The 14,184-nt window shown below is 47.1% G+C and overlaps 1 protein-coding gene across 1 annotated transcript in view; it reads right to left on the bottom strand.

Annotated features, from left to right (window-relative positions):
• Zfat (zinc finger and AT-hook domain containing) overlaps positions 1 to 14,184 on the bottom strand; it is a 154,345-nt gene that overhangs the window by 120,175 nt on the left and 19,986 nt on the right. The window contains exon 2 of the mRNA XM_051202514.1: positions 5,853 to 6,032. Coding sequence (XP_051058471.1) covers positions 5,853 to 6,032 — 180 coding nt within the window. The remainder of the gene's footprint in view (positions 1 to 5,852; positions 6,033 to 14,184) is intronic.

Raw genomic sequence — 14,184 nt, 5'->3', positions numbered from 1 at the left:
CATGTGTATACACACTGTTGTATACATATATGACAAGATAAATAAAATTCATGGGTTTAAAAAAAAGATCACTGACACTTGCAACAATTAGTTACTGGGAAGCAGGGTCACTGCCAAGGTGAGATTTGAACTGAACTGTCTTAAGTCAGTGAATTTCGCTACTATGTTACAGCAAAACACTATCTGTTTAAAATGTCCGTAAGAGACAACAAAACAGGCCTAAAGATTTTATATCACTTCCCTGGGAAGCCTTCTTTTACCTTCAAGTCAGAGCGTATGATCCCGACTTCAGCGGCCCAAACTTAGCACCCCAAAAGCTCTCGGCCACTGCAGTCACAGTACCTCTTAGCTACTTATCATCCACCAGTGAGGCCCAGCTCCTGGGACCCCTCAGCGCCTGGCATAGAACCAGGCACAAAGCCACCCGTGGCCAATGGGGAGTGGGTACAGAAGTGGAAAGGAAGGGAAGGATGAAAAGGAAACGGAAGGAGATGCTACTGAGGGGTCTACAAAGGGGGAGAGGGGGACAAAACAGCCCAAACAGGGCTCTTGGAAGGCTTCATCATTAGATGAGTACAATGACCCAGCTCTCCATGCACATGAGTACACCAACACATGCACACACACGCATGCACACATGTGCACACAAACACAAAACAAACCACATATCACAATCACACACATACTATGTATCATACCCCAAACTATGTATCAGTCACACACACACACACACACACACACACACACACACACACACACACACACCAGGGAGAATGAACTTGACCCATTTGACAATTTTGTTTTCAGGATCACAGCTTAGATCACAGCCAGAGACTTGACTGGAAGGGGGAAAAAGGAAAGGTCATTCTGTAGGCCACATCCTCTGTGAGCAAAGACGATTAAAGGGCTATCAAACACACCAAAGGATTTAGTAACCTTCATGTTATGAAGGGAAAGAAAAACAATAAATCAATTACTACTCAATATTTCTCCAGTTAAAATGAATCGTGAATTACACCTTAGACAGAAGCTAAGCCTGGACAAGCTTCAGCCTTTGTGGGCTCTCACAAACAGAAATGCGGGCTCCTAATGACAGACTCTGGGGGAAGTTTTTTCATTGTAAGAGCCTGGTTTTAATTAAATCTTAGGAATTACTTTTCAAAATTAAAATATACAAGCAATCGATATTCTACTAAATACAAGAGAAAAGGACAAAATGTACTAGAGAATAATTTAAGTCAAAGGTAAGTTATATACAAAAGCATACATACACATGTATGCATGTATGACAATGACACAGCAAGGCAGCTCAGTGGGGAGACTCCCTGCCCGTGCTACAGACCTTCCTCAGCATAGCAGTTCCATGATCAACCCTGATACACACCAAATGAACAAGTCCAGAACTAAACAAACCCACAGCCTAACGATCACATTCTCACACACATACTACATACCTGTCGGTCATTCCGTGGCCATCTGGGTCACGAGGGCAACTATGCAGGTATCACAGTGTTTCTGTTGAAGTAATCTTCATTTTACATGATAACTGCCCCAAAGTATAAGATTAGCCTTGCTGGCGATTTTATAAGAGACCATCAAAGTCTTAAATGGTCTATATTATGTCATAGTTGCTAATCTCTCACTATGCTGCATATGTAATAAAAGGTGGAGACAGGTGGATCCTGAGGGTTTACTGGCCAGGCTGCCTAACCACTGAGTTCACAATGAGAGGCCTGGCTCAAAACTATAAAACAGGGAGTGAGAGGGAAACGATTAACATCCTACTGTGTACTGTGACCTCCACGTGCACACAGACAGACACACACACACACACACACACACACACTCAAGAAGTTTAAACACAGAGTCATATAACCCAGCCATCCCATTCTTAGGTGTATACTCAAAAGAAATGGAAATGCATTCATGTGCAAACCTGCACATTAATAATCATAGAAGCATTATTTACAGTAGCCAGAAAGTCAAAACAGACTGAATGTCCATTAGCAATGAATGACCCAACGAAGTAGAGCACATCCATGCTCTGAAATGCCACTCATTCATGAAAAGGAGTGAACTGGCACATGCTACCAACATGGATAAATCTTGAAAAAAAAGCACATGAGGTGAGAGGAGCCAGACACAGAAGGCCATGCTTCATGACTCCTGTTGTTATGAAACATACAGAGCATGGACATCCACAGGGACACAAGGTCAGTCAGTGAGCTCCAGGGCATAAGAAGAAAGGAAACTATGAGTGCTGGTTTAGTTTTGCTTTGTGGTAATGAGAATGTTCTAGAATTGGGTAATTGTAATAGTGTACATAGTTTACGATGCTTAAAAGCATGGAAATTTATGCTCCAAGGTTATTAATATGGTAAAATTTTATGTCAGTTTTAACTCAAAAAAAAAAAGGTAAGTAAAAATAGAATTAGTGGACTGAAAAACAGGTCATAAAGAACTTGAAATGCATAGAAAGGAACAAAAGCGGGAAAACACTGAAGTGAACATAAAGGCATGGAGAAAAGCTCACGCATGCTCAGCTTAGAAAAGTTCAAGCATGACCCACGCATTATTAGGATTCCTCCTGGTTCTTTTTGTGTCTGTGTGTTATTTTCTTCTACAGAAAATATGTAACTCAACTCTTCTGGGCAGCCGATCTCTTCTCCCCAACTTATAGACAATGCACCCCAAACACTGCATACTCTGTATTTATTCAGACTGTGCTTGGGCAGAGAGAGGGTGTGCTCCTTAGAATGTTAAAGGCTTCTATCAGAATGCTCTCTGAAACAGTTTTCCCGCTCACATTTTGCCAGGATCTAGAAGCTTCTATTTTCCCACACTCATATCGACCAGGAATACTATTATATGCTTGAGAGCTTTCACCAATTAGGCACTGAAATTTTTTCAGTTATGTATCACTTTAATTTATATTCTGCTGATCACTAGTGATGTTTCCTGAGAAGTGACAGGTGGGGTGGGACCCATCCTCTAAGGCACAAGGGAAGGCGGCAAAGCCAACGTCAAAAAAACAGAAGGCAACCATTTCTAAAGGTAACACATTCTTCTGGCCCTTGAGTAAGAGGACTCAGTGTACCCGGCCCTGTGCTGGGGCACTGTCCCCAGGAGAGGAATGTCCCAATGCCATCGTTATCGGGAAAAGTGAGAGAAGGCACCACAGACACGACCAGGGAGGGCAGACTTGACCCAAGAGTGGGGTCCCAGAGCCCAGAGGGAGGGGCTCTAACCCAACATGTGGCCAAGCCAACCCAAACTGATGAAGGCCAAGGAGTATGCGTAAGTGAGCAGGACAAACTGTCTCCGAGGAGCTAGCTTCCCAAGGCAGAAGGCTGAGCTCTGCTTCTGTCAATAGCTGGCTCCCCAGAGCCTACAGCTCGGGTGATAAAAGGGGGAGGCAGGCATGATGGAAGTGTTGGGGGTCCAGGGCGAAAGACGGGTCCTATCATGAGGAAGGTGAGAAGTCCTGAGTGGGTACTGACACCTTTCGGTAATGAGGGAAGGGCAGAAGTCAGAACACACACTCACGACACACACACAGAACTCCCTGGAAGCACACTCGTTTTCCTAGTTCTTGTTGACAAAAGAAACAGATGTAAACTTGTTCTCTGTCTGATTCAAGTCCCGTTTCACCTCAAGCAACACTGGCGAAGAATGAAAACCTCTGCGAGAGCTACGCTCTCTCACTTGCTGGCCATGTTAACTCACTGACTCCTATCTGCCAGGCGAGTTTGATAAAGAAACCGCCCATTTCCCTGAGCTCTTGTCTGTTCGACCCAGTCGAGGCGGTTCTTAACTGGAGGTCTCCTGGCGGGAAGCCTCACTCAGCAAGTGAGCACTCCTGCAGATGGCCTCTTCCCCAGTCCTCCCTGGGGTCAGGACTGAGGCTCCCTGTGCTGGGGAGAGATGGGTCCTCAGAGCCCAGAAAGGTTGAGAAGTGACTCTGGATGATGTTCCCCTGACCGGCTCTTCTGTGGGAGAGAGGACAGTGTGCCCCGAAGCCTTCGGAGATGGAGGCAGGCGCAGGCAAGCGCAGGCGCAGGCACAGGCCAGCAGCAAACCCTCCTCTTCCTTCGCCCATTCGGGTGCTGCATTTGCTTAGTTTCTCATCATGCGACACAAACCGCAACTAGTAAAACTTTCTGTCTTCTCAACAACTTAATCATCTGCCAGATATATTTCTCCCGCACCCTAGGCCTTGGCCAGAGGGACTTATTAACCAAACAGTTTTTGTCTGGAGTCTCTCCTTGTTAACAGTGTCAGACAGGTGATGGATAAGCCAGACTGTTCTGAATGCCAGTCTGAATTTTCCCAGGTAGGAAGCAACTCTGATGAGAGCGGCTAATGAAGCCCTCGATGGGTCATTTACCACCCAGCCCGGCTTCTACTCAAGAGGCTGGCTGCCGCCCTTCCTCATCTGTAGAGGGTTTTATGGGGAATTCTTCTAAGTCTCATTTGCAGCTGTTCCTCCTGTGCTGGATCTGCTCCTTATCGCCTGCGGGGACCTAATTACAGTGCCTGGATGGCTCTGTATGCCTACAGCTCTGCTGTAGCTGGTGTCATTCAGGAATGGAGGCGCAGCAGCTACAGACAGATGTGCCTCACTCTGCCCACTGACTGCGAACCTGGAGGACCCTGTGTGACTCCGAGATTCATACTCTGAGCCTCCCTTTAGGTTTATAACCCAGCTTTGGAGACACTTGTTTTCGAGATCACAGTGATGTGTTGATAGTGTATGGCAGCACCTCCGTTCATCCTCATCTATTCAGGGCCCTAGGTGCAGGAGGTGCGTTCTCTGACTTAGTATGAGTATTTGTCTTCATTTCTCCAAAAACTAAAGTGAGGCCTAGAAAAGAAACTTCATTCGCTTTAAATAATCCAGCTGGTGAGCGCCAAAGCTGAACTCACTCCACAGTTATTTGGGGCCAGTTTTTATCCCACTGGAACCTGCCTCATACATACATACACACATACATATATACACACACATGCACACACATCATACATACACATGCATACAAACATACATACACACATATAAATATATACACATACATAAACACATACACATATATATAAATACATGAGCATATATACATATACACACACATGCATACACATATATACACACATACATATATACACACATGCACACACATCATGCATACACATGCATACAAACATACATACACACATATAAATATACACACATACATAAACACATACACATATATATAAATACATGAGCATATATACATATACACACACATGCATACACATATATACACACATACATATATACACACATGCACACACATCATGCATACACATGCATACAAACATACATACACACATATAAATATACACACATACATAAACACATACACATATATATAAATACATGAGCATATATACATATACACACACATGCATACACATATATACACACACATACATATATACACACATGCACACACATCATGCATACACATGCATACAAACATACATACACACATATAAATATACACACATACATAAACACATACACATATATACATATATAAATACATACACATATATACATATGAATATACACATATATATGCACACATGCACACACACACACACACACACACACACACACACACACACACACACACGCATATATCTGATCTTCCACAAGATCTGCATTTAGACAATATTGTGGCCCAGGTGGATGTTCTAAGTTTCTCTGTGTCCATGAAGCAGAGGGCGCTCCTCACAGCAAGCTAGCGTGTCCCGTGTCCCGTGTCCCTGTATCCCAAGACCCTGTCCAGCACGCCTGCTGTCCTCACCATCTCCACCGCCCTTGCTTGGGTTGGGGGCTTCCGGAGTGCTCAGGGGCCTGAGAGGAATGATGACGTCATCCGCGCTGACCCCTTCTTCACCATGCTTCTCGGAAACATGAGTCAGGAGCTCTGACTGCTTTGGTGAGAAAAGATTACAGCATTTACACATGAAGATGGCGGTATTTTCTGTAAGAAAAAAAAAACACATAAAATATTATTTCTCTGTCACATAAACAATGATTACTACAAAGAGCCAAAAACAAAACAAAACAAAAAACAGAATCAACATGTACAGTGTCCGCAGGCTATGTTCCCTTTGCAGGTGCCCCACCCAGGTGGCCGTGATGAGAAGAAATTTCTGTTTTCAGGATTTCAAGTCTTTCTCTAGAAGAGACCCGCATGGACTTCCCTGTGATCCAAATCCATCCAGCACCCAGACTCCAGAAAAGCACAGTCAACGGAAACACACAACCGTGGTGTACAGGTTAACCCCTGCCCTGCCTCGGAAGAAGGGAGAAGCACACTGGGGAATCACCCAATATCCCAGCCAAATCCCCTCAGACCAGATGCAAGGGAAGCTTGACCAGGAGGCACTTGCCAGGAGCTAAGACCCTCACGATGACTGGAAGACCAGCTCCTCCGTGCCACTTAATCCCCACCTAAAACACCATCACTTTTCACCACAAACTAATAATTCCTCTTGTTCCTAATGTTATATTAGGTAAGAAGACATACGGAGGAGAAAGAACTCCTTTTTGAGTTTGAGAAAATAATTGCAAATACATACCAAATATATTTAGAATCCAAAGCCACTAAGAGGGAGACTTTCTTGTTGTTGGCATTCTTACATGTTTACTGAAACGGAGAGACTGATTTGATATAAAAGACCATGGTTTGCGATCAGGCCGACCCAGGTTAAGTTTTGAACTCGCATCCCTAAATACTATAAAGTACTCGCTGGGTGGCAGAGGAGGTCAACGGCCTCCTTGGCAACAGACACCAGGTTATCCCACCATGCTCCAAGGCCTTGTCTCACAGTTTAAGGGGCTCACGATCCTCCCTGGAGGAAAACACAGGCTGGCAGAGGCTGGAGGCAGCTGGTCATACTGCCAATCAGGAAGCAAAGAGGGTTCACCTTCTCCTTTTTATTCGGCATGGACCCCAGCCCACGGAATGGTCTCTCTTATAGGTAGAATGGGTCTTCCCACTTAGATTAACAGGACCTAGATTATCCATCAGAGGCATGTGCTGGTGATCCTAGGACCTGTCAAATGGAGAGTATTAATCACCTCAGCCTGATACCTGATTTTGACATGGATATGTGTCTCCACAAAGTGTGAGTCGAGCTCCACCAAGTTATAGCTAAAATACTACAGGACTGAAGCCATTGGAGTCTCAAACAAACTTAAGCGCACATAGCACCAAGTTAACATATCACCCACAGGCCATGGACGAGCCCTGATCTGATTTGGGCATTACCAAGATGAATCTAGGCCATTTCTTACAGTCTGCAATGGTGTAACGTCTCAACAATTGTGTTGACTAGTCTAATATCATTTCACAGATGCTCTCAGTAGACTGAGAATCTTGTGACATTTAGCAGGGGAGAATATCTAGGGACTGCAGAGCTATTGCAGGGTCTCCTCAGTCCTGTAAGCATCATGCGAAGACTAAATAAATGACGACTTCTCGTATGACAGCACCAGAGAGGGCCTTGGTACCCTAGGGTGACACCTACCTCAGCCATCTGCTATTAATTAGCATGAGCCTCCCAGGTCCCCTCTGCACGTTTAGCTGTTGAGTAGTGGACTACACCGCAATTCTGAGTGAGGACCCAGGGCCACTCACATAAATGCGGGCTTGACCAAGCAGTGTGGCCATAAGACAGGGTTCAGGGAGGAAAACAACAAGACCAGAGGCTTCTCAGCCATGGGGGGCGGGGGGGGGAGCAGGAGGCAGAACCCAGCAGGCGCCAAACAGAAGGAGAGCTCCCAGTCCCTCACTCACAAGGCTGCACCTGTCCCCTCAAGTCCTTCCCTGCTGAGCTCCACCTGGCCCACCATACTGTCCTCTGAGAATGGGGGAACTTTTCACCTACTGTACCAGGAAACAGCCGGAACTGCACGAGGAGACAGAGAAAATGGGGGAGGGAGGGTGCCGGCATGATAGAGGAGACCACTAAAGAGGTCCGTCAGGGACAGAGAAGGGACGTGAGGGCCTGAGACCCAGGGCTGCAGGGAAGAAACGCACGCCTGGCAGGGCAGTGCTCCTGACTGGAAACGAGCAGCAGAGGGCAGGCAGGTGAGGGCCTCTGCTCCGCTACTGAAAACGTAACTGTGTCTGCAATAACCGCCTGCCCCGGACACCCAGAACAAAGCACAGGGCATGCCCTCTTGAACACAGGCCTCCAGCATAGAAATGACAGGGCACTCCTTGGAGATGTTTTTAAAGCCATGCATGAACAGCAAAATGTCGAAGCATTTAAAAAGGGAGTGCTGTACCATGCTGTACCACCCAGATGCTAAAGATTATGAATATACCAAAATAACCACAGGAGAGCCACTTTGATTTCTACAGTGGTCAGATATGAAAAAGCGTATCTCATATCCTGAAATATAGTCATAATTATGTTGTCAGCTAGATCTGATGAAGAAGCGATAATTTGGGTGCGTTTTGGGGTCCAATTACTATGCTCTCCTCCTTAACAAAAGACCTCAGAGAAAATGACATGCTCAGAACAAGGAGACCCACAGCAGTCTGGAGTGTGAGCACGCAATTCCCCTGAGTTATCTACTGGCTGGAGGCAGCTACTCTGCACTGTTAGAGGAAACCCTTGAGATGCTGGCAAGAATAGTTCCTCATTTCTGAACTCTGTGGGCCTCTGGCCTATCTGCCCTGGGGACCCTGGGTTCTGGCGACTTTGGTCTCGGCCCTTACTCTAGCCCCTATCCTGAAGAGGCTGTCTACTACGGAAGTAACAGCATGAGAGGGAACAGAACCACCGGGTGTCCCGGTCCATCTCCTTCAGACCTACTGCGTATCACAGACAGACAACAAGGACGGTCTGCCTCCTATCAGTAGGAACCTTTCCTGTCCTTCAGGGCCCCATGCTCACTCCAACGCCACACACAGTGTGGGGAAAGGCAGACGAGACACTGGATTCCACTGACATGGTGGACAGTAGGTGGGTTAACCCTGGTTAAAATCTCACAACACTCTTCCTTACAGAAACGGCTTTAGAGATTGTGACTGCCTAAGCCAGTGATTCTCAGCCTGTGTGTGTTGTTTTACATGATGATTCATAACAACAGCACAATTACAGCTACTAAGCACCAACAAAATAAATTTATGGTTGGGGTCACCACAGATGCGCAACTGTATTAAACAGTTGCGGCACTGGGAAGGTTGAGAGCCGCTGCTCCAACCATTTTGTGAAGTTGCTCAGGACAGGGTGTCAGCAGCCCTGGCTTCCCTCAGACTGCCTTTACATCTGTGGGCAGGACTAAAATCTTTCTAAGTCAACACATAAAAGGCCAGAAGGCACAGAATACCTCTGTCTGCGAGCCTGAGTGTGCGTGAAGCCTGAGTAGAGCAGGATTCACAACTCTCGGGAGGCAGACATGCACACATGCCTGGGGCCACAGTACATGGCTAATTTCTACATGCTACACTCTCCTGCAGGGCACTGCAAGGCTGACATGCTCCTCTGCTAGAGTCTATCAGCCTAATGAGGCCAGACTCTGACAACCCAGTCCCTGACGAGAGGGTGACAGCTGCTGGCACCTTCTCAACACCCTGGACTCTGAACTCCTGAAATTGATTTTATCCACATGAAAGAGACTGAAATGGAGGCCAGCTGGGGGCAGGTGAGAGGCCCAAGGCACACTGAGGAGACGCAGAAGCTGGGGAGGGGATACGGGAGCGGCCCTGCCCTGCCGATCCTGCAGGAACGTACACCTTCAGCAGAGGCAGCCAGGGCACACTTGCCATTCCAAAAGCTGCTGCACTGAGTCGCAGACAGACGGGGTAGATGAACTGTCTTCCCACGAGCTAAAAGCTCAGGGCGCTGCAGACAAGACTCACTGAGGCAGCCAGCTCACAAACGTGGGGCCTGGAGAACAGCAAAGCATTGGCACGCTGCTTCCGGTTTCGTCAACCCTCCTGCAAGGAGCCTGGAGCCGCAGAGCTCACAGACCTGGAAGCTACGGTCAAGGCCTCTTTTCCACCCAAAGAACAAGTGAGGGCTACCAAGCAAAACAGGCGCTGTGTACGCCACCACAGCCAAGCACCTCAGGAAGCCCTGGCCCTGGCCACACCCCACATTCAGAAGTCGAGAGGGGACCAGGGCTCTCACCAACATCCAGCCATAAAGCCCACAGCAGCTCTCCACGAAAGCACCACAGGAGGACAAGCACTAAGATCCATCAGCCCTTGTAACCCTGGCTGGCCCTGACACAGCAGCAGAGACACCAGCAAGCCTGGACTCCACTGTCCTACCCAGTGTGACCAGAGTCAGCAGGGGTCTGGGTTCCACCAGTTCACCCCAGTCAATGCGGTTAGTGTAGAGCCTGGGCTCCGACAGCCAGCCCTGTGGGAGCCTGGGCTCTGACACCCAGCCCAGTGTCAAAAGGAGCAGCAGGGAAGATGAATGTAAGCCACTGAAAGCAACAAGGCATCACTCTCTACCACAACAGAGGCAAGGGAGTCAGCCAAGGCAGAGAGCTATGTAAGACCCAGGATTTCACAGCGGAAGCAGCCATGACTCAACCACCCATCACCCCCCAGGACTCTTCTAGAAGCAGGGAAATAGCAAGTGGAAGGGTAGAAGGCCGTGAACAGACATCAGCAAGATTTGATGAGGACTAAAGCAACCCAAAAAAAAAAAAAAAATGGGAACTACCACCAAAAAAGTAACAGACAAAAGTCTTCATTGGAAGGGTCAAACAAGGTGGAAAGTTCGGCGATGCTGATGACAGAGTGGCAGGGACACACCAGAGGCCCACACAGGAGGACCACAGCTCCCAGAGGCACAGGCAAGGTGCAGTTAATGCTAAACCCGCATCTCTGGGAACTGGCGTAGAAACTCAGATTCTGGATTACTAGGTGCATAGCCCAAATCTCCCAGGACATTTCACGCTGCCTCCGCTCATGAGCTGTAGCCACAGCCTCAACGGCCCAGCTTCTTCCTCTGAGTAATAATAACAATGGAGACCCATTAAGAACCCATCACTTAGATGAATTAATGACTGCGAAACGCTTAAGCATTTATCAGTAACCACAAGAAGACAAGATGCTACATTGCTAGGTTATTAAATCACTCCATATAGAGACTGTACTTTTAAAAATCTCTCACTTCTGCTCCCTGATTAGCATAAATCACCCTCCCTACTCTCCAACTATCTTTTATTTGGACATATTAACTGCAAAGGAGTTCAAAGCCAGAGCCACGCCCCTGCTGAATTGTCTATCTTGGGAAAAGAGATGGCAAGAATGCCCTTACAGTTTTTGTTTTTCTGCTTTTCACGTGTCCCTAAGTTACTAAATCCATAGAAGCTAGCAGCTCCCAAATAGGAGTGGCAGCCCTTTAACAACTCAAAACCAGACTGCTGTGATATCCTACACAACGAATAAAGTGTCACGTGGTGCAGCTGTGAGCGATGTCACACCCCTTCCGCCTGATGCATCAAGTCTCATGAACACCACCTTTCTTTACTTTGTTTTATGTACAGTATTCTGCATATATGTACACGGTATGCACCCCACCTGCATGCGGCGCCCTCATAGGTCAGAGAGGACACCGGGTCCCCTGGGACTGGATTACAGATGGCTGTGAGCCGCCCTGTGGGTCCTGGGAACAGACAGTAGGCCTGGGAACAGACGAGAAAGAGCATCAAGCGCTCTCAACCACTGAGCTACATCTCTCCAGTTCCCACCCTTCCTTCATCTTTAAGGGAAGAAAGTCGGGGTAGGATGGCTTCCTTCATTCCGTTTACTCTGACGAGCCTTTAACCACCTGTGTATATATTCCATTGTTATCACCACTGTCACCACGATCACCACCAATGTCACCATCATCAAAACATCATCACCATGACCACGATCATCATCATCATCATCACTACCTTTACCGCCATCATCAGCATCATCCCCACGACCACCATCAGCAGCAGCAGCAGCATCTCCATGACCACTATCATCATCATCATCACTACCTTTACCACCATCATCAGCATCATCCCCATGACCACGATCATCATCATCATCATCACTACCTTTACTGCCATCATCAGCATCATCATCATTACCTTTACCGCTATCATCAGCATCATCTCCATGACCAATATCATCATCAACATCACTACCTTTACCGTCATCATCAGCATCATCACCATGACCACGGTCATCATCATCACTACCTTTACTGCCATCATCAGCATCATCGCCACGACCACTATCATCATCATTACCTTTACCGCCATCATCAGCATCATCACCATGACCACGATCATCATCATTACTACCTTTACTGCCATCATCAGCATCATCACCACGACCACTATCATCATCATTACCACGACCACTATCACCATCAACATCACTACCTTTACCGCCATCATCAGCATCATCTCCATGACCACTATCATCATCAACATCACTACCTTTACTGCCATCATCAGCATCATCGCCATGACCACTATCATCATCAACATCACTACCTTTACCGCCATCATCAGCATCATCTCCATGACCACTATCAGCAGCAGCAGCAGCAGCAGCATCGCCATGGTCACTAGCATCACCACTGATAATACCAGCACTATTGTCATCGTTAACCATGGTCATCATTATCCTCACCACCATCATTACCATCTGTGGTTGGTGTGAAAGAAAATGGCCATCATGGGTAGTGACACTATTATGAGGTGTGGCCTTGCTGGAGTAGGTGTACCCTTGTTGGAAGAGGTGTGTCACTGCGGATGTGAACTTTGAGTTCTCCTGTGCTCAAGCTATGCCCAGTGTGGCCCACGGTTGCTTCCTCTCCTGCAGATCACGATGTAGAACTCTCCGCTCCTTCTCCAGCACCAGGTCTGCCTGCACGCTGCCTCGAAGATAACAGACTGGACCTCTGAAATTGTAAGCCACCCCAATTAAATGTTTTCCTTCTAGAAGTGCTGCCATGGTCATGATGTCTCTTCACAGTCATAGAAACTCTAAGACACCATCACACTTGCTGGAACTAAAATTTTAAAAGGATGAAGTAGACAACGAGGAGGTTTAAATTCACCAAGCTCTTACCGTGGACAAGTACCATACAAGGCTCACACTAAGTGTACTTAATCTTCAAAGCAATCCTCTGAAATGGGCTTTATTATTGTATTTCTCCACTGTACTTCAACATCTATTTTAAGAAGCACTAACACTTCACATGTCACTAAAAAGACAGAAACACGGATAAATAGACTAAGATATGCCAGCATCTTATCACACCAATTGAAAGATGCCCCTCAGTGTTAGAGTTGCCTGAATCAATAACCTCCTGCAATGCTTTCACAATTCAATGGGAACAGCGCAGGTCTACCACACAGTAAGTCTTGGGCAGGCTGGCTATGAACTCAGGAAAGCCTGAGTCCTGCTCCTTCTCCCTGCTGAACAACCTCCCTTTCCACTCTGCACACACCAGGCTGCCAGCCACTCGAGAGACAACTATTGTCACACTCCTGTCACACCCCTTTGCCAAGATTCTGCCGGCCCAAAAGGCACCTCTACCTTTCCTTAAGACACTAGCATCCCATCAGAGAATCTTAATACATGGAGACATTGTAGCAAATCACCTTCATACCGGTGTGTGAGACTTCCATAATACAAAACGAACCTGTTATGTGAAATGAGCTATCTTCCTTAAACATGGCACCACCGTGTCATGCACAACCTGGCCGGTTATATATATAGACGAGCCCTGCCACTAAGACAGGCATGAAGACACTACCCTGTGTTACAAGCAAGCAAATGTACCTGGTCTGAGAGGATGGGCTGCAGGCCCGAGGAGTTCAAAGGCCATGTGCCCAGCCTCAAGGGTAAGTGTAAAAGGAGTTCAAAGGCCATGTGCCCAGCCTCAAGGGTAAGCGTAAAAGGAGTTCAAAGGCCATGTGCCCAGCCTCAAGGGTAAGCGTAAAAGGAGTTCAAAGGCCATGTGCCCAGCCTCAAGGGTAAGCGTAAAGTCAGGGAGTAGAAAATGAATTATGCCCGTACAAACACCGTACAAACATGAGAACATCTGTGTCTAGAGCACCTGTGGATAAGGAACTGGACTGTCAGGGGAAATGAGCCCCCCCACACA

Source organism: Phodopus roborovskii, unplaced genomic scaffold (assembly GCF_943737965.1).
Source record: "Phodopus roborovskii unplaced genomic scaffold, PHOROB, whole genome shotgun sequence".
Classification (NCBI taxonomy): domain Eukaryota; kingdom Metazoa; phylum Chordata; class Mammalia; order Rodentia; family Cricetidae; genus Phodopus; species Phodopus roborovskii.
The sequence above is the reverse complement of the archived record's forward strand: the minus strand, read 5'-3'. Positions and strand labels throughout refer to the sequence as shown.